At 47.7% G+C, this 23,974-nt stretch overlaps 1 protein-coding gene across 1 annotated transcript in view; it reads left to right on the plus strand.

The window, feature by feature from the left end:
• The window catches only part of LOC138815396 (ran-binding protein 10), a 56,089-nt gene extending 34,084 nt beyond the window's left edge, over positions 1–22,005 (plus strand). The window contains exons 4-14 of the mRNA XM_070004764.1: positions 3,217–3,384; positions 8,038–8,060; positions 10,188–10,372; positions 13,214–13,326; positions 14,933–15,041; positions 15,144–15,292; positions 15,484–15,688; positions 16,405–16,526; positions 16,988–17,133; positions 17,659–17,770; positions 18,127–22,005. Of these exons, the coding sequence (XP_069860865.1) occupies positions 3,217–3,384; positions 8,038–8,060; positions 10,188–10,372; positions 13,214–13,326; positions 14,933–15,041; positions 15,144–15,292; positions 15,484–15,688; positions 16,405–16,526; positions 16,988–17,133; positions 17,659–17,770; positions 18,127–18,257 (1,463 nt within the window). The 3' untranslated portion in view covers positions 18,258–22,005. The remainder of the gene's footprint in view (positions 1–3,216; positions 3,385–8,037; positions 8,061–10,187; positions 10,373–13,213; positions 13,327–14,932; positions 15,042–15,143; positions 15,293–15,483; positions 15,689–16,404; positions 16,527–16,987; positions 17,134–17,658; positions 17,771–18,126) is intronic.
• Positions 22,006–23,974: the final 1,969 nt, after the last annotated feature.

Here is a 23,974-nt window from a genome sequence, read left to right on the forward strand (position 1 = left end):
ACTGACTAGTGGTTAAAGAGGCCCAGTGAGAACCAGGCAGAAGAGAAAGAATATAGGCTGTATGCTAGAGAGGACTAATAAAGTGTTTTGAAAACTTTAAAGGGGTAGGTATTGGGATTAGATCACGATGCATTGGTAAAAGGCTAGTAGACATCACTAACCTGTGGGTTTAGTTCTGAAAGGATCCCTAGAGTAACAAGCAGACTTTCTGAAGGACTCTCTTAGATTGAAATGGACAGTGGCTGTGCTGGCCATGTGAGTAATGGACTTGGCTTTGGGGAAAGAAGGCCATCTTGGTGAAGTAGCCCTGAAGAGGCTCCTTACTAGTTTTCTGTCATCTGCTAGTAATGCTGGTTATAGCAAACAGCAGGGTTGTGCTGTATTCTTCTAATAGTTTGCCACATTGTGGTCAGTTATCATGCATGCTTCATTTGTGGGGGAGTACTGTTGTGGCTCATGTGGCCCACAGATGTGGATCTTGAATCTCAGTAATCTGGTAGACAAACCTGGGGCCATTAGGCACAATATGATCCAGACTTGAAAGGATGATTGTTATTGGTCCTCACTTGCTGCTCTTCATCTGTAGCTCTTCACAGAGGAGAGGAATAGTGGTGCTGTCAGGAGCCAGAGCGTTTACTGAGTTGATACCTAAGAAATGGGCATTCTTTTTTTTTGGTCGGTTGTGAAGCTTGAACTCTGGGCCTGGGCACTGTCCCTCAGCTCTTCAGCTCAAGGCAAGCGCTCTACCACTTGAGCCAGCCACAGTGCCACTTCTGGTTTTCTGAGTGGTTTATTTGAGATAAGACTCTCATGGACTTTTCCTGCCCAGGATGGCTTTGAACCATGATCCTCATATCTCAGCCTCCTGAGTAGCTAGGATTACAGGTGTGAGCCACCAGCACCTGGCAGAAATGGGCATTCTTGTACCCAGAAGAGCTGTTTACCTGAGATCAAATGATCTGGGACCCCCAGCTAGAGAAAGGCCTCTTCACTTTGGTCTGGTAAGCTTAGGAGTTGGGTTTATTTATGCTCAGAGCAGCACAATGTCCTCTAAGCCAGGTGGTTTCAGCATGTCTGGAAGATTGAGCATAGGCCTTGCTTAGCAGATGTTCTACCACTTTTGAGCCATGTTTCCAATCCAGGCTTTGGTCCTTCTAAAGCCAGTCCTAATTCTCATTATAGTTTCCTTGTGGTGCTGAGAGAGTTATAAGGAAAGAGCCACAGCTTCAACTTCATCCTAGATTTGTTTAACCAAGCAGTTGCTAGCTAAAAAGACAGGAAAGTTAACTGGGTGCCGGTGGCTCACGCCTGTAATCCTAGCTACTCAGGAGGCTGAGATCTGAGGATTGTGGTTCAAAGCCAGCCCGGGCAGGAACATCCGTGAGACTCTTATCTCCAATAGACCACTAGAATACTGTAAGTGGAGCTGTGGCTCAAGCGGTAGAGCTCTTGCCGTGAGCTGAAGAGCTCAGAGACAGTGCCCAGGCCCAGAGTTCAAGCCCCACGACTGACCAAAAAAAAAAAAAAAAAAAAAAAAGACAGGAAAGTTCAGGATACTCAAGGCTTGGGATAAATGCTGTGACTTTAAGGAGCCATTTGCCTTCAACTCACTGGCCCACACTCAGAGTTTCTTTTTGGCCCTGTCTCTTCAGTCATGTCCTGGTTCCTTGTCAATCCTTGGCCCTGTTTTCTGTCCCTTCTCTCTGCTGCACCTCTGTGCCTATTGCCCCAACAGAGTGTAGCCTTGCTTTCTGAGGGCTTCAGGTCTCAAGTGTCTGGCTCTCTGACCTTTCTTCCCAGGAGAGACCATCTGGTTATGCTGGTTGTGACATGTGGAGTGTGTATCCCTTTGCCCGTAAACCATACATCTTCCTGAGCCTTGTTTAGTGGATTCACTGTATAAAACCATATCCGCTTCAGAGATCTTGCTGCTACTTTTAATAATTTCTATGTTGCTTTTTTGTGTGTGCTGGTATTTAAACTTAAACTCAGGGCCTTGTGCTTTCACTAAATATTACAATTTTTGAGTTAAATTTTGATTTTTTTGGTCAGTTGTAGGGTTTGAACTCTGAGCCTGGGCGCTGTCCCTGTGCTCTTCAGTTCAAGGCGAGCGCTCTACCACTTGAGCCACAGCACCACTTTCAAATATCCCAATTTTTTAATGCTATTGCAAATTAATTTCCAGGACTAGGGATTTTTTTTTTTTTTGGTGCCAGTTCTAGTGCTTCAACTTGAAGCCTCCTACTCTATTTGGCGTTTTTACTCAAGGCTGGTGATCTACCACTTGAACCACACCTCTGCTTCTAGATTTTTGCTGGTTAAGTGGAGATAAGAGTTAAATGGATTTTTCTGCCTGGACTGGTTTTGAACCTCAGTTGTCAGATTTCTGCCTCCTGAGCAGCTAGGATTACAGGCATAAGCCACCTACACTGGCTTAAGGGCTAGAGATTTTTATCTCACTCGTATAGCACTTGTATAGTATGGGACAGGAATGAAAAGTTAGGGAAAAAGGGGGAGGGATGAAGAGTGGGGCTTCCGTGTGCTTCCACCTTTGATGGACCCAGGGCATTATCCAAACAGCTTTCCTACAGGAAATTTTAATTAGTGTATTTAAAGTAGGCATGCTAGAGTTAATAGGATCACACTGTGAATGAGAGGTGGTCATAGTCTGACTGCAGTCCATGTAGGAGGTGGGGGTGTAGGTTATAGATATGTATAGTCTCCCTTAGGTAGTCACCAGGCAGAAGCAGTTGGATGGACCATGTGAAGGACTAGGGGAGCATGGAGTTGGTGCTTCTAGCCTGAGAATAAGATGAATTCTTAGGTCACATAAGTGATAAGAATACACTGTAGCACCCCAGGCAGGGGTCAAGGGCCTTGTGCCCACAGATAAGGACCTAGATTCTTTACTTCTGAGTGAATCTGCCATGATAGACTTCTGAGGTCAGTTCTAGCCCTCTCCCTGACTGCTTTCTTGTGAGTCCCTTCCAAGTTTTGGTTCCTGACTTAGCTGCTCAGACTTACTGTCTGGACTTATGGCCAGAATGTGCTTGATGTGCAGCAAGACACTCTATGAAGTGGCTGTGTGAGAGGCCATGCCCATGAGTGCTGACTTAGACTGTTGGAGACGGAAGGTGGGGAGGGGTGGTTTCTGTGACTGACATGTTCCTCTCTCAATTACATCATTTCTGCTATTGCTGTTCTGTTCACCCACAGGTTGGGACAAACATTCTTATGGTTACCATGGTGATGACGGGCATTCCTTCTGCTCTTCTGGGACTGGCCAGCCATATGGTCCCACATTCACCACAGGAGATGTGATCGGCTGCTGTGTCAACCTCATCAATGGCACCTGCTTCTACACCAAGAATGGCCACAGTCTTGGTAGGTACATAGGAGACCTTGGAGGATCTGTCCTGTGGAATTACTTTAGTTGGTTCAAAGGCAGGCCTTGAAGTTAAACCAGTGTCACAGAGCCTCTGCTAAGTTCTGGGGAACTACAGACATTTTTAGCCATTCAAACCTTTTTTAGGTGAGTGGAGTGTAATAGAGGAGAGCAGAGAGGGTAGCCATTGTTAATCTGTCTAGTCACTAGGTTTAATAAGCCTGGGTGTTGAGAGTGCAGCAATGCTCTGGTCATTGATCCTGGCTTGCCTGTGGCACTTGCTGGAGCAGGTATTAGATGAGAAGTGTAAGGATCCTATGTACATAGTTGACAGTAGTGGGTGCTTGCATTCCTATGCCCTGGTCCAGATGTGGCCAAGGTGCTGGTTGTTGTGGAGTAACAATGAGGATTGCAGGACAGAAGGTGAAGGCAGGAATCAGATGGAGACAGATCTCTGGCCTGTTCATGGTTTATGGGCAGCACCCTTGGCAGAATTACACTGAGGACGTCTTTGAAATCAAGAGAGACAGGATGGAATAGAGAAAAGGCCAAAGGAAGGGACAGGTAGCCTGAAGTAACAATAGCTATGGATGTAGAAAGTGGGGTCAAACACAAGGTCCAGGAGCAGCCTGGCAAAGCTTAGTGACAGATCAGGTATGCTTTCAAGAAGGAAAGGAGCTGGGTGCCAGTAGCTCATACCTGTAATCCTAGCTACTCAGAAGGCTGAGATCAGAGGATTGTAGTTCAAAGCTGGTTCAAAATGGGCAGAAGAGTCCCCGTGAGATTCTTATCTCCAATTAACCACCACTCAAAAAACCATAAGTGAGACTGGATAGAGTGCATGCCTAACATGCATGAAACCCTGGTTTGATTCCTCAGTACCACATAAACAGGAAAAGCTGGAAGTGGTGCTGTGGCTCAAATAGTAGAGTGCTAGCCTTGAGCAAAAGAAGCTCAGAGACAGTGCCCACTCTAAATTCAAGCCCCAGGACTGGCAAACAAACAAACAAATACAGAAGAGGATTTGTGGCTCAGTTGGTAGTACACTAGCCTTGAGCACAAAGAGGCTCAGACCTGAGTTCAAGCCCCATGACTGACCAAAAAAAAAAAAAAAAAAAAAGGAAAGGCAGTCTGGGGACTGGTGGCTCATGCCTATAATCCTAGCTACTTAGGAGGCTGCGATCTGAGGATCGAAGTTCAAAACTAGCCCAGGCAGGAATGTCTGTGAGGTTCTTATCTTAGAAAATCAGAAGTGCTATGGCTCAAAGTGGTAGAGCACTAGTCTTGAGCAAAAAGAGCTCAGGAACAGTACCCAGACTTCAAGTTCAAGCCCTTGACCGAGCCCCCCCCCCCAAAAAAAAAAAAAGAAAGAAAGAAAGAAAGGCAAGAAGTGGCTGGACTAGTGGAACATAAACCAGAAGGAGTACAAGAGTGTACCTATCAGCCTATAGAGAGGATGGGGCTTGAATGGTCCTTTGGAAGGCAGAGCTATCTGTGCACATGTAGAAACTTAGCATTAGAATTTGAATGAGGGAGACTTTGACTCTCACAGGCACTGACTAGTATGTAGCCCCAAGGTAAATGCTTTAACTGTTGGGCTTACCTGCCTAGCCTTGTAGGGGTCCTGGTTTGACCACACCCCTAGAATGATATAACAAAAAGAGGTGGCAGCACCCTGCCAGCTGTACCGTAAACCCTGCAGGAAAGAGCAGGGTATTTTCTTCCTCAGAGGCTTGTTTCTCCTGGTTTGGGGCAGTTGCACACCATAACTCAGAGCTGGCAGGAAAGGCCAGGGAGCTAGGTTGCTGAGAGTTTGGCTTGAACTCAGGGCTTTGCGCTCTCTAGCTTTTTGCTTAAAGCTGATATTAAAACACTTAGCCACACCTCCACTTCTGGCTTTTGCTGGTTAATTGGAGATAAGAGTCTCTTGGATTTGACTGCCCAAGTTGGCTTGAAACCACAGTTCTCAGATCTCAGCCTCCTGAGTAGCTAGGATTACAGGTGTGAGCCAAAAGTACCTGGCCATAACCTAAAATTTGATAAGAATGTTTGAGTATGTTTTTATAAAGGTATTGATAAAATTTCAGAAGGGGACAAGTCTAAGATTTGAGTTTGTTCAGGTAGACACCAGCCTTTTATGAATCAGTTTTGTTAGCAGTTTTGTTTTAATTTTCATCTGGTCCACAAGGATATTATTGAGACATTACTAAAAAATAGATACAGTGTATCCCCTGCATTTTCTAGATCATGTAATGAAGCTGGAGTGGCAGATGCTTGCTGAATCTTCTCTTGTCCCTGTTTCCTTCTCATAAGCCACCTTATCAATAATGTGCTTCATACTCTAAGCCTGTCCTCTTTCGAGAGGCAGGATGGCCTTTCTTGCCTCTGTCCTTCCTGCTCCCTTCCTCTGTCACAGTACTCGCTTTGTGTGCCATTACTCAGTTGTCTGTGTCACATGTCATCTCTTTCGCTGGATTTGGAAGCACTTTAAGGACCTCACTTGCAGCTGTTTCTCCAGTCCTATTTACAAGGCTGGCTACTGAGAGGCCTCAGCATATACTTAGAGGAGGAATGAATGAGTAAATGGAGGCAGGAAACAAGTTGAGTTCACAGGTGGTTTGTGTGCTTTAAGCGTTATCACACAGCACTGTGCTCTTACGGGGTCCTCCATTCTCAGCCTCTATATCTGACCTTTGACCATCTGGTCCAGGTCTGTCTCTTTGTTTTTTTTGTTTTTTGGTCAGTCGTGGGGCTTGAACTCAGGGCTTAGGCACTGTCCCTGAGCTCAAAGCTAGTTGAGCCACATCTCCACTTTTGGTTATCTGGTGGTTAATTGGAGATAAGAGTGTCATGGACTTTCCTGCTCCTACTGGCTTCAAACCCCAATCCTCAGATTTCAACCTCCTTAGTAGCTAGGATCACAGACATGAGCCATCAGCACCCTGCCTTTTTTTCCCCTCCCTCCCTTTCTCAACAGGCTCTCTAAGTCATGAACCATACTCCAAGTCCTGGCCCAGTCAGTAAATTTGACTAGCCTTTGTTCTTGAATCTTGATATAGTCATTCTTCATGTGGGTCAACTTAGTTCTTGCTATTACAGTGGCCTTGCAAGGCTAACAGGGAAGGGAGCTGGAGGAACACTGTTGTGCAGTGGTATGAGGAGGGAGTTCTTTTCTTATCTTGGAAGTACCTCAAGGCCTTGTCTTTCCTGAGTGCCATGTGGCAGCGCTGGACAGGCCTTAATATTCATTTTCTGCCCAGAAGTGTGACAGTTGCTTCACCCTGTGGCCCAACCACAGCTAACCTGGACCTAGACCTTATGGTTTATGAAGCAGCTTTCATAGACTGCCTTGTGTTCTTTTTTCTTTCTTGAGGTGAAGGATTGGTGTTATCCCATTCTGCAGATGAACCCAGAGAAGTTGAGTAACTTACCAAAGGTTATACTACAAATAACTGATGGAGCTGGACTCCTTCCAGGGTTAAGTGAGCTTCCTCACTAAGCCCAGGAGTGAGCAAAATCCTGACCACTCTGAGATCGTTGAGGGCAGATTGGAGAGTTGCTGAGGGACTGCTGATCCTGCATGTGGGGTTCAGAAGTGACCTTGGGCAGTAAGGCCTTTGGGTTTATGATTTTCCCCCGTTAGGGAGCAGAGTAACTTAGCAAAAAAAAGTACATCATCTGTTTCTTGGTATTTCATCCATAAACGAGTATTAGAGGCAGTGTGCCTCTTCCAAGGCTTTTCTGAGAGAGCTATGGTCAGGCCTTATCTGTTCTTTCTTGCTAGATTTCTGGTTCTTTTCTGGATGAAGGCTGGCCTGGAGGAGTAGACTGGGGATTTCCAGGGGGTCAGCCAATTGAAAACCTCTCAGGCTCAGGGGCTCATCAGAGATGTAGACTTTATCTTAAAATTAAAGGCCTATGAGGTGTTGGCAGAGGCTCCCATAGCCCTGCCCTTACATTATTTCTCAATTTGCCAAACATGAGCATTTTGATGTATATTCTGAGGCCCTACTTCTTTCACTGACAAATCCAGCTTACAGCTCCTTAACCATAAGGACATCTGGACATCCAGCTCCTTCTCCTGGCAGGAGATTTTTCAGGATACACAGGCCATTGTTGACTGGAGGGTGCCAACTTGGAGCCACTGAGGAATGAGTGTGGTCTATATATACACTGTCTGTCTCTACTTCTCTATCAGCGTAGCCATGACACTGGAGCATCAAACTCACACTAGAAATTCATTCAGATCCACCACTTCTGGCAGCTCTGTGACTGTTGGCAGTTCATTTAACCTGAAGCTTACTTTCCTTGTCTGTAAATTGGGATAAGAATGCCTGATCCCCAGAACTGGTATGAGGTAATGGATGACAGAAAGTCTACCACCACAATTGGTTTTCCATAAACAGTGATTTGGTCAAGAGGAGTATCAGTCCTGAAGGGCCTGAAGAGGTAGATCTTTTCTTTTAGTCTTTTCTAGTACATTTTCCTTGAGAGATTAGGAGAGCTGTGGATAGTTACCTAAGCTCTGACTTCCTCTTTGGGGCCTAAAACTGTCAGGCCAGGTACTTGGCCATTACACACCTGTAGGGGCAGAGGAGAGCAAGAGACTGGTCCTGTCTAGTGGCCTGATTACTGTTTCTTTCACCCCACAGGTATAGCCTTCACAGACCTACCGGTAAGTACCACCAGTGGGCCTGCCCCTTCCTGGGCTATTGGGGGCTGCCTGGGATGGGGTGTGGGAGTACCTGTAAGTGCACGGTGTGGAGTCTGACCCTTTCCTCAACCAGGGATGTGTGCTGTGCTGTCAGCTTGAGGGTACCAATGGGGGGTACCTGCTGGTCTTCCTCTCTCTCTCCAGCAGCAAGGCCTGGTCTTCCTCCACGACTCTTAGCAGGTGACAGAAATTTGTGGTATTTCCAAAAGCAGCTGTGGGGTGGGTAGGGTGGAAAGATGGTGGTGGAAGAGAGTAGCTCCATGGCTTAGATGGCTGAGCCAGCTTCTTGTGGCTTACAGCCAGTGGGCTGGGTACAGAGGATAGGGAGCTATTTCTGAACTCTTTTAGGAAGCCATTTCTTGAATGTGACCATCAGAAATCCCTGAGGCAACCCAAAGCCCTCAGGGATCTCCATTGCCGCCATGCTGGGTCCCCCGCAAAGTAAGAGAGAGAAGCCTTGTGAGGTTTCTCCTCTTTAAAAAGGATGGGGTTAGATTTGCCAGGGCTTATAAGTTTGGGGCTGTCTTTACCTCTTGTTGCCAGTACTTGACTATGAGTCACCAGGCACCGTCTCATGCAGGGCCTCCACCCAGAATGCAGGGAGCCTGGCCTGACTGTATGTGCTCTGACTGGTTCTGGAAGGAAGGAAGGTTCACTGACTATGTTGGCTGCTGTGAGATCCTGGACACCCCATAATGCCCTAGGGAACATCCTTGTGATCTGAGGGAATCACAACCTATTACAGCATCCAGGGTCATGTTCAGATCTCCTGTGTATGGATTGGAATCCCTCTCATTCACCTGAAGACCCTAGAAGGGACCTAGACAAAGAAAGAAAGGTTAAGGGCTGGGAAGGTGGCTCAGTGGTAGAGTGCTTGCCTTGCATGCATGAAGCCCTGGGTTCGATTCCTCAGCACCACATAAGAAAAAAGAAAAAAGCCAGAAGTGGCGCTGTGGCTCAAGTGGTAGAGTGCTAGCCTTGAGCTGAAGAGCTGAGGGACAGCGCCCAGGCCCAGAGTTCAAGCCCCACAACTGGGCCCCCCAAAAAAAAAAAGAAAGAAAGAAAGAAAGAAGGGTTAAGATAATTCTGACCCTGGTTGGGGAAGAATCTAGGTGTGGAGACATGACATGAAATGACTGGACATAAGTGAAAGCAGTATGCTGCCAAGTTCTAGAAAGTGTAGGAAATTACTGTCCCTGTGGGCAGTGATGGGTCAGAGAATGTTGCTGGAGGTGGTGGGCTTTGCCTGTGGTGTAGAGGATGAGAGGGAAAGAAAGAAAGGAGAGCTCATAGAGGGTTGAATGAACCCAGCCTGCCAAGAAAAGGTACATGGTACTCATGAATGACATATGGTCTAAGAATGGGAAGGAAAGAGTAGATTGGGAAACCCCAGAAAGATGAGGTACAGTGACTTGGAGAAGGCAGATAAGGCTCTAGGTAGTGGTGATGGGAGTCACAGGAGGCACAAAGTAGAGTGACCTGGCAGAAACTGTTCATGGTAGGGGAGAAAGTGTGGGGAGCCCCACATTTCATTGGCTGAGTGATCCCATTACTGGAAAGGCAAAAGTTTCTCACTTCCCCTTTGCCAGCCTAGTACCACTCACCTAATCCTTTGTCTGCTCTTTTCTTCCCTCCTCTTTTGTTTCAATTCTGACCCTTCCTTCCCCCCTTCATGTAGCTCATTTTTTTGTATGTGTGTGGCCAACGAGTCCTTATCCCTGGATCTTTCTGAGAGGAGCCATCATACATCCCTGCAGCCCACTTTCATGGACATGCCCGCAGGGTTGCTCAGCCCGCACTGCTGTCTTAGATAAGTTCTAGAAGGGACTATTGGGCCTTGGGTACACAATGGCCTCTGATGCAAAGCAGGAGACTTCATATTGAGCCTTGCTTGCTTTTCTTTTGCTTTCTCCCTTTAAACTTTGGGGTATAGTATCTGATAGGGAGGTGGGCCAAATGTAGCTTAGCTCTACCACCTCCTGTTTGGCAACTTTCTTCTAGCACTAGTGTTGGCTGGCAGGAGCCATGGAGGTAAAACAAGGCCCTGCTGCCCCTCAGGGCCTGACTGACATTCATTCTCCTCCTCAGGCCAACCTCTACCCCACCGTAGGCCTCCAGACACCTGGGGAGATTGTGGATGCCAACTTTGGGCAGCAGCCCTTCCTGTTCGACATTGAGGACTACATGCGGGAGTGGCGTGCTAAGGTCCAGGGCACCGTCCACGGCTTCCCTATCAGCGCCCGGCTGGGTGAATGGCAGGCGGTGCTGCAGAAGTGAGTGTCAATCTCCCCCATCTGATGCTCGTGTAGGTTGCTTTTAGGAATTCTGTAGAGGACTGTGCTTCCTGGAAGCATTCCTAGGTGATTCAATGTTGCCTGCTTCCTTCTCAACGTGAGCTGCTGCTGGTTAAGCATTTGCCCCTCAGCCAGTGTTTGGAAGGCTTCTGTGTTTAACAGCAGCAACTGTGTTCCTCCCAGGCCTTTTTTTGTGTGTGTGCTAGTCCTAGGGCTTGAACTCAGGGCCTGAACTCTTCTGGCTTTTTCTGAGTAGTTTATTGGAGATAAGAGTCACAGTGTTTCTTGCCTGGGCTGGCTTCAAACTGCTATCTTCAGATCTCAACCTCCTGAATATCTAGGATTACAGGAATAGCCACCAGTGCCCAGCTGTCTCTCTCAGGTCATTTTGCAGAGGATGTTGTAGAACCCCTTGTGGTCTATTCCTCTGTGGATGCTATTTTCCACCATAGGAAGTATCTACTCACTCTGGCCTGAGGAAGTCATACCTGTGGCCAGACCACAGGTTAGTATTCTGGTAAGTCTTATGCATCCACATCAGTGGTGGCAAGAGGAGAGTTCCCTCAGACCAGCCTTGCCAGCTCCGTGACTGATTAATTCCCAGACTGTCCTGGAAGCTAGCTTTACTGAAACTCCCATGGAGGCCAGGTTTGAGGTTTTTCTTCAAGTGGCCAGCTGCAGTCCTAAGTGAGACAATGACCAGTACCCACTCTGCTAGGAAAAGGGGTGTTAACTTGGCTCCCGAGGGTGCGAAGGGCTTGGCTAGCCCTCATCCTTGCCCTGTAGAGATACCGGGGTGCCAGGGTCCCTTGTGTGAGATTGGGATGTATCCTGGGTTCTTTATGAAACTTTCCTTTTCTTGAGAAATTGTTATTAAGGCAACCCTGACTGAGGGCTAAGGCACAGGTAGATGGCCAGGCAGCCCAGGCACCTCTGGTTCTCAGCCCTCAGTGCAGATGAGAAATGTTTCTTCCCATGATCAGGATAGCACTACTTCCCATAGCAGGCTTGTGAGGAGGAATGATGGAGCTGCCTGGCCCCCATGTACGAGGGATGTACACCTTTAGATTTCAGGGTGCAGGTTCAGCACATGGATGTTTTTGTTTCTGTGTGTATCCATGTGCCTATATGTGTTCCTAGGCAGTATTTGCCAAAACTTGTATATAATTTGTGTTTTGTGGTTTCACATAGCTTTATTTAATAAATACTGGAAATGATTAGGTTTTTAGGAGACAAATTTGCCACAAGCTCTTTGGCTAGCTTCCCCTGTTTGATATTTCCTTTTTCTCATTTTTTGTTTTTAATTTTTTTAATTTTGTGGTGCTAAGGATAGAACTCAGGGCCTCACACATGCTAGACAAGCACTGTACCCACATCCCCAATCCCTGCTTGCTTACTTGCTTTCTTCCTTTCTTTCTCCCTCCCCTCCTTATAGGTGACCCTTTCTTACATTAAAAAATTTCTCTTAAGTAGCATTATTTTCATGATGACCTTTTAAGAAGTGGAATTCTTGGGACCAGGAAACTGCATTTTAGAGGCATCTAATGTTCAGCTGAACCATGTTTCTGTCAAAAATTTTCCCTTGTGTTTATAATAATAATAGTTATAATGATTACTCAGAGTATATTATTATGTAGTATAATTTCATAATAAGAGATTTTGTTTATGGACTTTATGGCAGGCACTTTATTAGTATTTTCTCATTTACCCTTTAAAATATGAAGAGAAACATTGACAAACATCTAGGCCTTCCACAGCAGCCCTTGAAGCATTTGTGTTGAAAATGGCATCAGGCACATACATACCTAGGATTTACTCCTATTTTTTGGTGGTGGTGGTGGTGGGGCTTGAACTCAGGGCCTGGGTGCTGTCCCTGAGCCTCTCTGTGCTCAAGGCCAGCCCTCTACCAATTTGAGACACAGCTCCACTTCTTGTTTTTGTGGTGGTTAATTGGAGATAAGAGTTTCACAGACTTTCCTGCCCGGGCTAGCTCTGAACCACAATCCTCAGATCTCAGCATCCTGAGTAGCTAGGATTATAGCCGTGAGCCACTAGCACCTGGCATATTTACGTCTGTTTACATCAGGCATGATGACTCATCTTTCTGCTCTCCACACGTGCATATACTCTCATATGCATGCACACATATACCACTGCTCAGACAGCTTCAGGTGGCATTTAATACCTACTGGACATTAAGTCCTTTTCCCAAAGATTGTGTTCCTGTTAGTCCTGCTGGTGTTTGTCCTTTTACAGCAAGATCACCCTGATATCTTCCCTTCTTGGGCCCTCCCTCTGTGGCGTATCATGGAATAACTTTGGTTCATGAATTAGCTGCCATCACTGTAGACCCAGTTCTACAAAAGGGCAGGATCCCTGGAGTATGGGCAGCCCTAGAAGAGCTCCTGTGTGTTTGGCAGGTATGCATGCGCCAGGCATGCTCTGTGTCTGGCAAGCTGCCATATACTTCTTGGCTGGTTATCATTTCAGGAAGCCTTGGGTGAAACAATTGGCTGGCTCTAGGCTTGCTAGCATTTACCAGAAGGCAGTTGCTCCTATGAGGTTTGGGGGCATCATGTCCCAGAGAACTGTAGACATTCCTCCAGCCTGTGAGCACAGATGTGACCAACCCCTTTCCCTGCTTTATTGGCATGAGAACTGAGGCAAATTTTCATTTTGTTCGAATCTTTTCAGTTCTGTGGGTATTGTAACCTCCAAGATGTGTTTAGGGAAAACTGCATAGGGAAGTAGTCTGTTTCACCAAGAGGTCATGAGAAATATGGTTCTTGAGTGTCACCTCAAGCTCTTCCTTTCTTCTAGCATGGTCTCGTCTTACCTGGTGCATCATGGGTATTGTGCCACGGCCACGGCTTTTGCCCGAATGACTGAAACCCCGATTCAGGAAGAACAGGCGTCCATAAAGAACAGACAAAGTAAGGTTAATTCTCCACTACCCTTCTCTTTCACCTCTCCTTGATTCTAATCTCTGATTCATGCCAGCCCTGGTTAACATGTCAGGAGTCCAGTCCTCACCACTCTGGAGACTAGCCCAAGGCTAGTCCCAGACCCTGCTTTTGTTCCTCCTTCCAGACAGCACTGCCCACGTGAACAGCTAGAGGAAGGTGTCAGAGCAGCCTCATTAACCTCCACTCTGAAAGCCAGGTAGGGGTCTGGTCCTGGCACGGCTAGATCCTGTTCCTCTATGCCTGCTTCCTCCCTTCTGAGACCTGGATTCTACTCAGTCTCCTATTCATGGTCTTCCAGTAAGAGTGTTTGCGTCTTGTGATACTCATATCCTATCTTTCCAACTATTTATTCAACCTTGGAAGTTCTGCTTGTTCCTAGCCAAAGAGGACTTAATGGTCAGATAGAGCAAAGCTGATGCTCAGTGAAGGTGACTCTCTTTTCTTCCTGCCCCTGGTCCTGCCATTTGCAGACAGCCTAGTTCTTTTTGGCCCAAACCAGCTTTCCTAGTATTCATATTGCCTGTGTACTGTGTGTTTGGTGCCCCTTTACTAAGGGAAGTGTTGCCAGATATCAGAGCCTGTACAGGAGATGATAGGAAGAAGAAAGACAAGATGATGTGAGTAAGTGGGTGTTTATGGACATGTGTGTCTGAGTGCCTGACTGTGTGTCTCTCAAAGACTACTGTCTCTTTATATGTGCATGTGTCTGTGTCTCCCAGAAAAACTGTGCTCAGCCAGACAGGTGGAAAGGGATCCCAGACTTGGGATCTATGGATGAAAGAGCCTCAGACCTAGAAGTCACTCCTAGTAAGATTCAGCAGGTCCCAGCACAAAACTGAGAGGGAATTATTAAGATGCTTGTGGCCCAGGAGGTGTTATCATCAGCGATGCCAGTGTGCCGATGACCTCCTCTCCTAGCAAGGGAGCATACTGCAGCCCCTACAGATTGCCAGTGCAAGAGCCCTGGTCTAAATCAATGCACTCCCCTTGCCGCTCCCCTTCAGGACCTGGAGAAGGAGGAGTGTTTGCAGAGGAGCCTTAGATCACTAGCTTCCTGCGTGTCTGTGTGAAGATCATGCTGCCACAGCCAGGGTTTTCCCTTCAGTTCTGTCCCACAGGAATGAGCCTCCAAATTCCCTTTCTGTCTCTGGGCTGCAAGGTCCCTTCATTTTCCTCTCTTTTTCTTTTCTTTTTCTTTTTTTAATTTATTGTGAAAATACTGTACAGAGGGATTACAACTACATGGGCAAGGTCATAAGTACATTTCTTACCAAGCATTGTTGCCTCCTCCTTTGTTTCCCCTTCCATCCCTGCCCCCCTACCCCCCACCCTTTCCTTTCTTTTTCTTGAGGACTCCTTGACACTTGGCAGAAACCATGCCCTGCTGTGGGCTTGAGCTGCCAGGTTCTCTCTTTAGCCTCTTCTGTGAGCATCTTCAGGCAGCAGGACACTCTGAACTATCTCACATGACTCTTGGCTGGCTTCTACCCTGTGGCTTGCCATGTCCCATATATATATGGCTATGAAGAAGATCTATGGTCCTCACTTATGGCTGTGTTTTTGCTCTCTGCAGAGATCCAGAAGCTGGTGCTGGAGGGCCGGGTGGGTGAAGCCATTGAGACAACCCAGCACTTCTACCCTGGGCTGCTGGAGCACAACCCTAACCTGCTCTTCATGCTCAAGTAAGTTGGGTTTGTCAGTCCCACAGCCCAGCCCCTCTGCTGGTGGCAAGAACCTATAGCCCGGGCCAGGCCCAGAGCTTCGCTGCTCTGCTCCCTCCACAGGTGCCGACAATTTGTGGAGATGGTGAATGGCACCGACAGTGAGGTCCGCAGCTTGAGCTCCCGAAGCCCCAAGTCCCAAGACAGCTATCCTGGCTCCCCCAGCCTCAGCCCCCGACATGGCCCCAGTAGTTCCCACATGCACAACACAGGTCAGCCACTCCCCAGAGGGCTCTGGGAAGAGCTGGTGTGGAGAAGAATGGCCACCCTACATGCCCTTCCCTACAGTGGGCTCAGGGCCGGCTGCTGGATTGGGGGGAAGGGAAAGGGACCACTGTGGCAACCCCTGGGTCCCGCTTGATGGCAAGCTGCCCCTCCTCCTCTGACCATCCCCGGCTTCTAGGAGCAGACAGTCCCAGCTGCAGCAATGGCGTCGCATCCACCAAGAGCAAACAGAACCACAGTAAATACCCCGCACCCAGCTCCTCCTCCTCGTCCTCGTCCTCCTCGTCCTCCTCCTCCCCGTCCTCCGTCAATTACTCCGAGTCCAACTCAACAGACTCTACCAAGTCCCAGCCCCACAGCAGTACCAGTAACCAGGAGACCAGGTGCCTGTCTTGCTACGCTTCCTCCACTCTGCTTCTGCTCTGCACCTGTTGGGTCCACTGCAGCCTGTCCTTCAAGTGCTGTCCCCTGCACTTCACTTCTACCTCTATCATAGGTCTATGCCTGAAGTGCTAGCTGTGGTCAATTTTCTTGGCCCTGGCTTTCTTTGGAGGTGCTGACCCTGCCTGACTGTGGTTTCCTCTACGGGGACTTGTCTTCCAAAGAGGCTGGCCCTGCTATGGTATTTTATGAAGGAGCTATTATAGGATCTGGCTCCTGAGCAACCAGTCTGCAGACAGGGGATCTGAGCTGCAAACTATAGCTCCAGGTGGCTTATATAGGTTCTCTGCATGTTCTAAGTTTTCTGAATTTGGCTCTCAACCAAGGCCACAGAGATGCCCAAGAGGCCCATGGTACTTAGTCATTAGGAATAACAGGGATATATAGAAGAGACATGTCAGCTCACAGGAGAGCCGGGAAGAAAAAAAATCACAGGAGCAACTGTAGAAGAATGGGAACCAGGTGACAGTCCTCTAGAGATAGCTGTAGTAGGTGCCGAGTCCCTTGGAGCCTGGGAAGCTTGGTCTTTTCTGTCATGCTCCTGGCAGCCCCTGTTTATCTGCAGCCACCATAGCTAAAGACTAAATGGAGGCCCAGCCAGGCTGTTCCAACAACATCCCCTTGGCCAATTCCCCATTCTCACTTCATTTCTTCACAGTGATAGCGAAATGGAGATGGAAGCAGAACATTATCCCAATGGCATGCTGGAAACCATGTCCACACGCATTGTCAATGGTGCCTACAAACATGAGGACCTGCAGACAGATGAGTCTAGCATGGGTAAGTAAGGGCTGTGCCCCAGCATGACCCACCTGATGGCTGCTGAGAGGGCAATACACAGTGCCTCTGAAGGGACTAGGATGGAAGCGTTAAGCAGCTTTAGAAGCTCTAGTCAGACTAGGTCTACTACTTTCTTAGCCATTCATGGACGTGTTCCTTAAGTAGCTTCAAATGTGTAGTAAGACTCAGGCCTGCTGCCAAAAAACCAGAAGTCCTATGTTTGAGGCTGGAGAGAATTTGATGAGCACTGTACATCTGTGCAGGGTGGGAAGAGAGCAGCTTCCAGGTCTTGTCTGACCCCTGGCCTGGCCTGTGTGCTAGGTACACTTGAAAGCACCTGTGCTCTGGCTGCTCCCCTTATTCTCTGAGCCCTTGACTGCCAGAAGTTACAGCTTCTTAGGTCTTCCTAACTTTCTCTTCTCTTTCTTCCTATTGTGTTCTCTGCTGGCCTCTGGGTACAGATGATGGACATCCACGACGGCAGCTCTGCGGGGGCAACCAGGCTGCCACAGAGAGGATCATCCTGTTTGGCCGTGAGTTGCAAGCACTAAGTGAGCAGCTGGGCCGCGAGTATGGCAAGAATTTGGCCCACACAGAAATGTTACAGGTATAGAATGAGTCAGGCCCTCAACACAATGAGTAGGACCTCACTTGATTCTGGGGACCAGATGGCTTTGGCATATCCAGGGGCAGCAGCAATAGGGCGGAGTGGGCTCTATCAGGTCTTTTTTTTTTTTTTTTTGTTCATGGGGCTTGAACTGTGGGCCTGGGCGCTGTCCCTGAGCTCTTTAGCTCCAGGCAAGCACTCTACCACTTGAGCCACAGCGCCACTTCTGGTTTTCTGGTGGTTAATTGGAGATAAGAGTCTCATGGACTTTCCTGCTTGGGTTGGCTTTGAACTCCTCAGATCTCAACCTCCTGAGTAACTAGGATTATAGGCATGAGCCACCTGCACCTGGCTGTGTCAGATCTTTAGTGGAAAGTGGGCGTCTGTGGTCTAGTAAGGGTGCAACCCTGCAGCCTACAGCCAGGTGTGTTGTTCTATCCCTAGGCATTATGTTCTGTCCCCTCTAGAGGCATAGAGTACGTTTAATATGTGCCACAGTCCTCTTAAGAGTGATTTGTTCCTTAGGATGCCTTCAGCCTACTGGCATACTCAGATCCCTGGAGCTGCCCAGTTGGCCAGCAGCTTGACCCCATCCAGAGGGAACCTGTATGCGCTGCTCTCAACAGCGCCATTTTAGGTGAGTACATCTAACCAAAGCAGATACTGACACATGAGTGTCTAAGAGGCCCCTCCTTGCTCTCCCTGCAAAGAACAGTGAGATTGGCCCAGACCATCTCTGATGACTCACAGGGTTTCTGGGTTTCCAGGCTGAGCCTAAATCCTGACCTTTCCCAACTGAGTTTGCTGCTAGATTATGACCATAAGAGAAAGCCAAGGTCCTCAGGTTGCTGTCAGGTACAGAGCCTACAGGGCCGTGGCCTGGTGGCTAGGATACTCACAAGAATTCTATTTCCCCATTCCACCTATAAGGAACTTAGACCTGGCTCCAAACCCTGATTAGGGCAGTAACTGGTCCCTATATCTCCTCCACAGAGTCTCAGAACCTGCCAAAGCAGCCTCCTCTGATGCTCGCCCTGGGCCAGGCATCTGAATGTCTACGGCTCATGGCCCGAGCGGGCCTGGGATCTTGCTCCTTTGCCAGAGTTGATGACTACTTGCACTAGCTGACCATACTACTGGCTGGCCCCACCTGGCCCTCCTTCGGCTCCCAGGCTGGAGCAGCCCTGCCCTCCATATGCACCTGGCACAGGGACCTGGAAGCCATGGAAAGAGTCCATTCCTCCTGCCCAGCCTGCCTGCCCATCTTCCCTCCCTCCCTCCGTCCCTCTTTTCCTTCCTTCCTTCCTTCCTTCCTTCCTTCCTTCCTTCCTTCCTTCCTTCCTTCCTTTCTTCCTTCCCTCTTTCTTTCCTCCTCTTGCTCACTCTCTCTTTTCCTTACTCTCTCTTCCCTTTATGTGCAGAGGCCTGTGACACAGTATTGGCTGGTTACTCATGTAGCGCCTTCTCTTTTAAAGGAGCTTTTATTTTGAGGAGGGGTTGGGGTTTTTTAATCTTTTTTCCTCCTGACTGAGCCACCAGTGTTTATCTCGGGAGAATTTGTGCTGAGCTGGTTTCTGCTAATTTAGTGATAAAACCTATCCAGGTTGGTGATAGCTTATTATTTTCATAAGTAAAAAAAGGAAAAAAAATAAATGAGATTATATATATATAAATATATATATATATATATTAAAAAAAAGAGAGACACAGTATTTATCGTAGCATTAGTGGTCCAGCACCTCTTGGGTGAGGCTGTCCAGACACTATGTGTTTTTATTTTAGTCCAACTCATTAAAAAAAAATATCATCTCTGTCACCTCAGCAAAGTGGTTTATTTTAGGCTCCATCTTTGTTGAGCCACAGGCCCAGCTGCCACACAGAGAAATTGCATTGACATTTGGGATAGGGCAGGGGACTTGGTAGGCAGGGTCAGGCTAAGTTGCTTTGCAGCATCTCAGGAGATACTGGATATCCCTAAGTATGAGTGTTCCTAGGCCCCTGAGAGTTGGACTAAGCAGAGAGCTGCAAGGCCAGAAATCCAAAGAAGTGCTAAATTGGCCCAGGGCCATACAGCAAAGCAAGGAAGCAGAGGGTCCTTGGCCAGCACACTGTCTACCACTCTACGCTGCCTCTCACTGCCTGCCTTGTCCCTCTTCTCTTCTCAATGTCCTGCCTTCACTTGTTATTAAGGTGGCCAAATAATTTGTTTCTTCTCGATTGATTTCCTGAAAACTACCTGCCTTCAAACCAAGAGCTGCTGAGTGCCAGCCACTAGGAGGAGCACTCATTCCCAGGAGAGAGGCTCTTGAGGACAGGGACTGCTCTCTTCCTGCTTGGGTCTTTTAACAGTCGCTGCACAGCTCTGATGGGATTGATGATGGTACCTCATGGAAGCAGATGCTGGTCCCTGGAGTAGATGTAACTTGACTGTGTACCTGGTTTTCTGCAGCGGTGCCAGGCTACTGTTTGCAGATTGGCCCAAGCCATTGTAGGAAAGAGGAAGGGACCGCCGCCACGCCACCCCCCCACCCCCCCATGAGCTTTACAAATGTCTTACCAGTTGTTTCAGATGATCCTTTCCAGCTGTTAGGCAAAAGTCCTGCTACCACTGGAAGGGCTGAGATGCTGCCAGGACTTGAGTGGCCATCTGTGGAGAAGACTGGCTGTCCAGGAGGAGAAACAAGGAGAGTCCTACACAGAGGAGCACCTGGAGGGGCTGGGATTACCATACCTGCTTCACAGTGTGGAGGACAGCCCACAAGTAGTTCTATAATGATTAGGGTCAGCCATGCAAAGCCAGAAGTTGAACTTAGAATTTCTGGACCTGGGCTGGTTGAGCATCTGCTCTGTAAGTGGACATGGGAGTGCCTGGTAAGGCCTAAGATACTTCCTCCCTACCAAGCCCACAGCTGGACAAAAACCAAACAATTTAGGTGAATCAGCTGCTGATGAGAGACCAGGACTCTGGCAGAGATCTTCCAGAATTTTGTCTTGGAGGATCATCCTATAGGCTATTTCTTTTTCTTAATCCTTGCCAGGGCTCCATCTGTCAGTCCATAAATCATGACCCATCAGGAGATGGGAAATTCATTGTGGAAAAACAAGCTGCAGTCTCAGAGATTGGAAACATCAGGCTGTTAAAATGGTCAGCCTGGGGGGCTGGAGGTACGGCTCACGTAATGAGGTCCTGTGTTTAAACTCCAGTTACCCCCCCCCCCCACACACACACAAAATAATCAGCCTGAGTCAGGTGCTGAAGGTTCACACCTATAATCCTAGCTACTTAAAGGCTAAAATCTGAGGATCAAGGTTTGAAGCCAGCCTGGGCAGGAAAGTCCATGAGACTTATCTACAATTAACCCTCACACCACCACCACCACCACCACCAAAAAAAAAAAACCACCCCAAACTGGAGGTATGGCTCAAGTGGTAGTGCTAGCCTTGAGCAAAAAAGCTCGGGAACAGCACCCAAGTCTTGAGTTCAAGTTCCAGGACTATGTGCCCCCCCCCACCCCCACACACATATACAAAGCCTAGCAGGATTGAGAGGTAAATCCAGAGGCATTTGCAATTACAGGAGTTTAGACAACATCTCCAATAATCTCTTACAAATAAGGGATCCAGGAGAATAAGTGACTTGTCTGAAGTCACACAGCAAATTAGTAGCTATATACAGGCAAAATAAGGACTAACCTTATACCTAGGCCTGAGGCAAAATAACATATGAGCCCTGTAAGGGGTCAGGTTGGCATGGCTTCCAGTGGTGCCTGGTACTGGTACCTTCATGAGTGTGTCAGGGATGGGGATAGATGCCTTGACTTGAGTTGTGGAGTAGCTAAGAAAGGGCCCTGGAGGGCTCGGGACAGCTGTGTGCTGCATAGGGTTGGCTTGCACTCAGTACCCATGCCACCTCCCCATTTTCTGTGCCTTATCTCACTGTTTCAGCTGAATTCAAGTTGTTTACTCTGTTCCTCTCTGGAGGGGCTCCCTGTCCCAGTTGGATAACTCACCTTTGGGACATAAGCCTTTGCCCCCACAAGCCATGGAGAGGTCAAAACCAAGCTGCTTGAGCTGGCTGTCTTTGCTGATAGTCCAGGCCCACCTGCAGGTAGAGGAGCCCCGTATGCACACCCAGACCGATCAGCCTATCAGCTTTCAGGAGCCCTGAGAGCACCTCAGAACAGCTCTGGTGAAAGGCTGGACCTAATCTATGGGGGCAAGAGGAAGACCTGGCACTGTTCAGTTATCCAGACCTGGGTGTGCAGCCTTCCCTACTCACCTTGCCTGTGGCACCAGATAGTTGCTCTCTCAAGAGTAGAAACTGGCAGACCACTCAAAGAAAGTCAAAACTCCCAATCCCTACCCACATGGGTCTGAGGCTGTGTGTAGGCCATCAGAACAGGGATACTACACGTAGAGTGGGGACTCCCTAGCCACCCAGCACCTTCCCAGCCCTTAAGCAAGCACAAAGAAGTTGAGACAGAGGACTGTTGGAGCTGAAAGGTTCCTTTGGTTGCTCACAACTCAGGTATGCACATAGTGTGGCAGCTGGACACCAGAGCCCTACTTGACCGCCAGGCACCTGGACCAATGGCCAGATGGTGGTTTCTGGCTGCCCAAGTACCCCGCTCCCTTGCAAAAGATTTCCTCCCATTATTAACTACAGCTGAAACAGACATCCTTCACATTGGGCACACTGCTTCTGCCTTTGTCCTCGCTAGTTGGTATCTGGCATTAGCATGAAACTTAAGGGTTTGGGAGGGTCGAGCGAATTCTAACACAAAACATCCTATTAAAATTGTACTTGAGATGAGAAAAACTCCTGTTGTATTTTGACAGAATTATTTTTATTAAAATACACATCCATGAGCAGTCATGACTGTCTCGTCTCTGTTTCAAGCCTTCTTGGAGGTTGGTGTGCTTTGTGTTGACACATCCTGTTCCAGAGAAATCAGGCCCTCAACCCGGCTCTAGAGTGCTCAGGCCTTGGTGCCTCTTAAGTACCTTTGAAACTTCGTGTTTGCAAGAGCCCAAATTGGAGAGGTACTGCAGCTACAGTTTTGTTCCTTGAAACAGCTTTCATATTAGACAAGGAAAACAGCAAATTCAGCCTCAAAAAGGTGAGCCACAGAATTTCCCATGAAAGTAAGATTTTTAAGAATGTAGTTATTTCTCAGTGTCTACAGGGAAATGGTTCCAGGAAACCTCCTCCCATGTTCAAGTCCCTTATATACAAAATGGTATACTTCTATATACCTACAGACATCCTTTTATATACCATTATCTCTATTATTCCCAATACCTGAAAAATGCTTTGTAAATAGTTATCCTATTGTTTAGGAAATATGACAAGAAAAAGTTATGTTTGGCAGTTTTTTTCTCGTGTGTGTGTGTGTGTGTGTGTGTGTGTGTGTGTGTGTGTGTGTGTGTGTGTGTGTGTGTGTGTGTGTGTGTGTGTGTGTGTGTGTGTGTGTGTGTGTGTGTGTGTGTGTGTGTGTGTTACACCAATCCTGGGGTTTGAACTCAAGGCCTGGGCGCTGTCCCTAAGCTGCTTTGCTCAAGGCTACCACTCTGCCACGTAAGCCACAACTCCAGACCAGCTGTTTACCATTTATTAACTAGGTGACCTCTTAGTTGAGATGTAGCTCAATGGTGGATATTAGGCCCTGAGTTCAGTCCTCAGCACTGAAGGAAAAGAATGAAAAAGACCTCTCTCAACTTGTTTCCCATCCTTTCAATGTAGCTTATTTGTCCATCCTGTGGAAGTAAGGGATGATTCAAGCATTGAGAGGTACTTGGAACTTAGAAACAAAGTACATGTGAGCACTCTTCCTTCATGATGTTCTCTGGTATGACTAATTCTGCCCCTCCTGGCCACATAAAACCAAGGATTTAGCCAGGCACTGATGGCTCATGCCTGTAATCCTAGCTACTTAGGGGGCTGAGATCTGAAGATCATGGTTTAAAGCCAGCCCAGGTAGGAAGGAAAGTCTATGAGACTCTTATCTCCAGAAAACTGGCAGTGGTGCTGTGGCTTAACTTGGTGGAGGGTTGGCCTTGAGCAAAAAGCTCAGGGACAACAGCAAGGCCCTGAGTTCAAGCCCCACAACTGACAAAAAAAAAAAAAAAGGTTTTGTGCATAGGAGAGATAAAAATCCATTGTGCTGGTGTCTATGCAAAGGTGAGACTAGAAACAGATTGGATGCAAACTAAGTAGGATGCTACTATAGTAGGCCACAAATAATAAGGCAAGTTAAATAAGAAAAACATTTTGGGGTGCCTTCCCCCCCCCCGGGGGGATAAGATTTCAACAGACCTTGCCAAAATGCCATCTCAGATGGAACACACCATGGAAACCATCATGTTTACATTTCACAAATATGCAGGGATAAAGGCTACTTTATCCCTGAGAGTACTTTATCCTGAGAGTACTCATGGATAAGGAGTTCCCTGGATTTTTGGAAAACCAAAAAGATCCTCTGGCTGTGGACAAAATAATGAAGGACCTGGATCAGTGCCGAGATGGCAAAGTGGGCTTCCAGAGCTTCTTTTCACTAATTGCAGGCCTCACCATTGCATTTCGTAGTACACATGAAGCAGAAGGGAATGAAGTAGATGGAATCCAGCACTTATTTCTGCCCACTGCATAAGAGTTCTGAGGGGTCATGTAAGGGATCTACCCACAAAAGATTTTTTTTTTTTTGGGTCCGGTTGTGGGGCCTGAACTTTGGGCCTGGGCACTGTCCCTCAGATCTTTAATTCAAGGCAAGTACTCTACCATTTGAGCCACAGTGCCACTTCCGGCTTTTTTTTTCCCGGCTTACGTGGTGCTGAGGAATCG

The sequence above is a fragment of the Dipodomys merriami genome, unplaced genomic scaffold (genome assembly GCF_024711535.1).
Source record: "Dipodomys merriami isolate MVZ:Mamm:240054 unplaced genomic scaffold, mDipMer1.0.p SCAF_64, whole genome shotgun sequence".
Taxonomy (NCBI): domain Eukaryota; kingdom Metazoa; phylum Chordata; class Mammalia; order Rodentia; family Heteromyidae; genus Dipodomys; species Dipodomys merriami.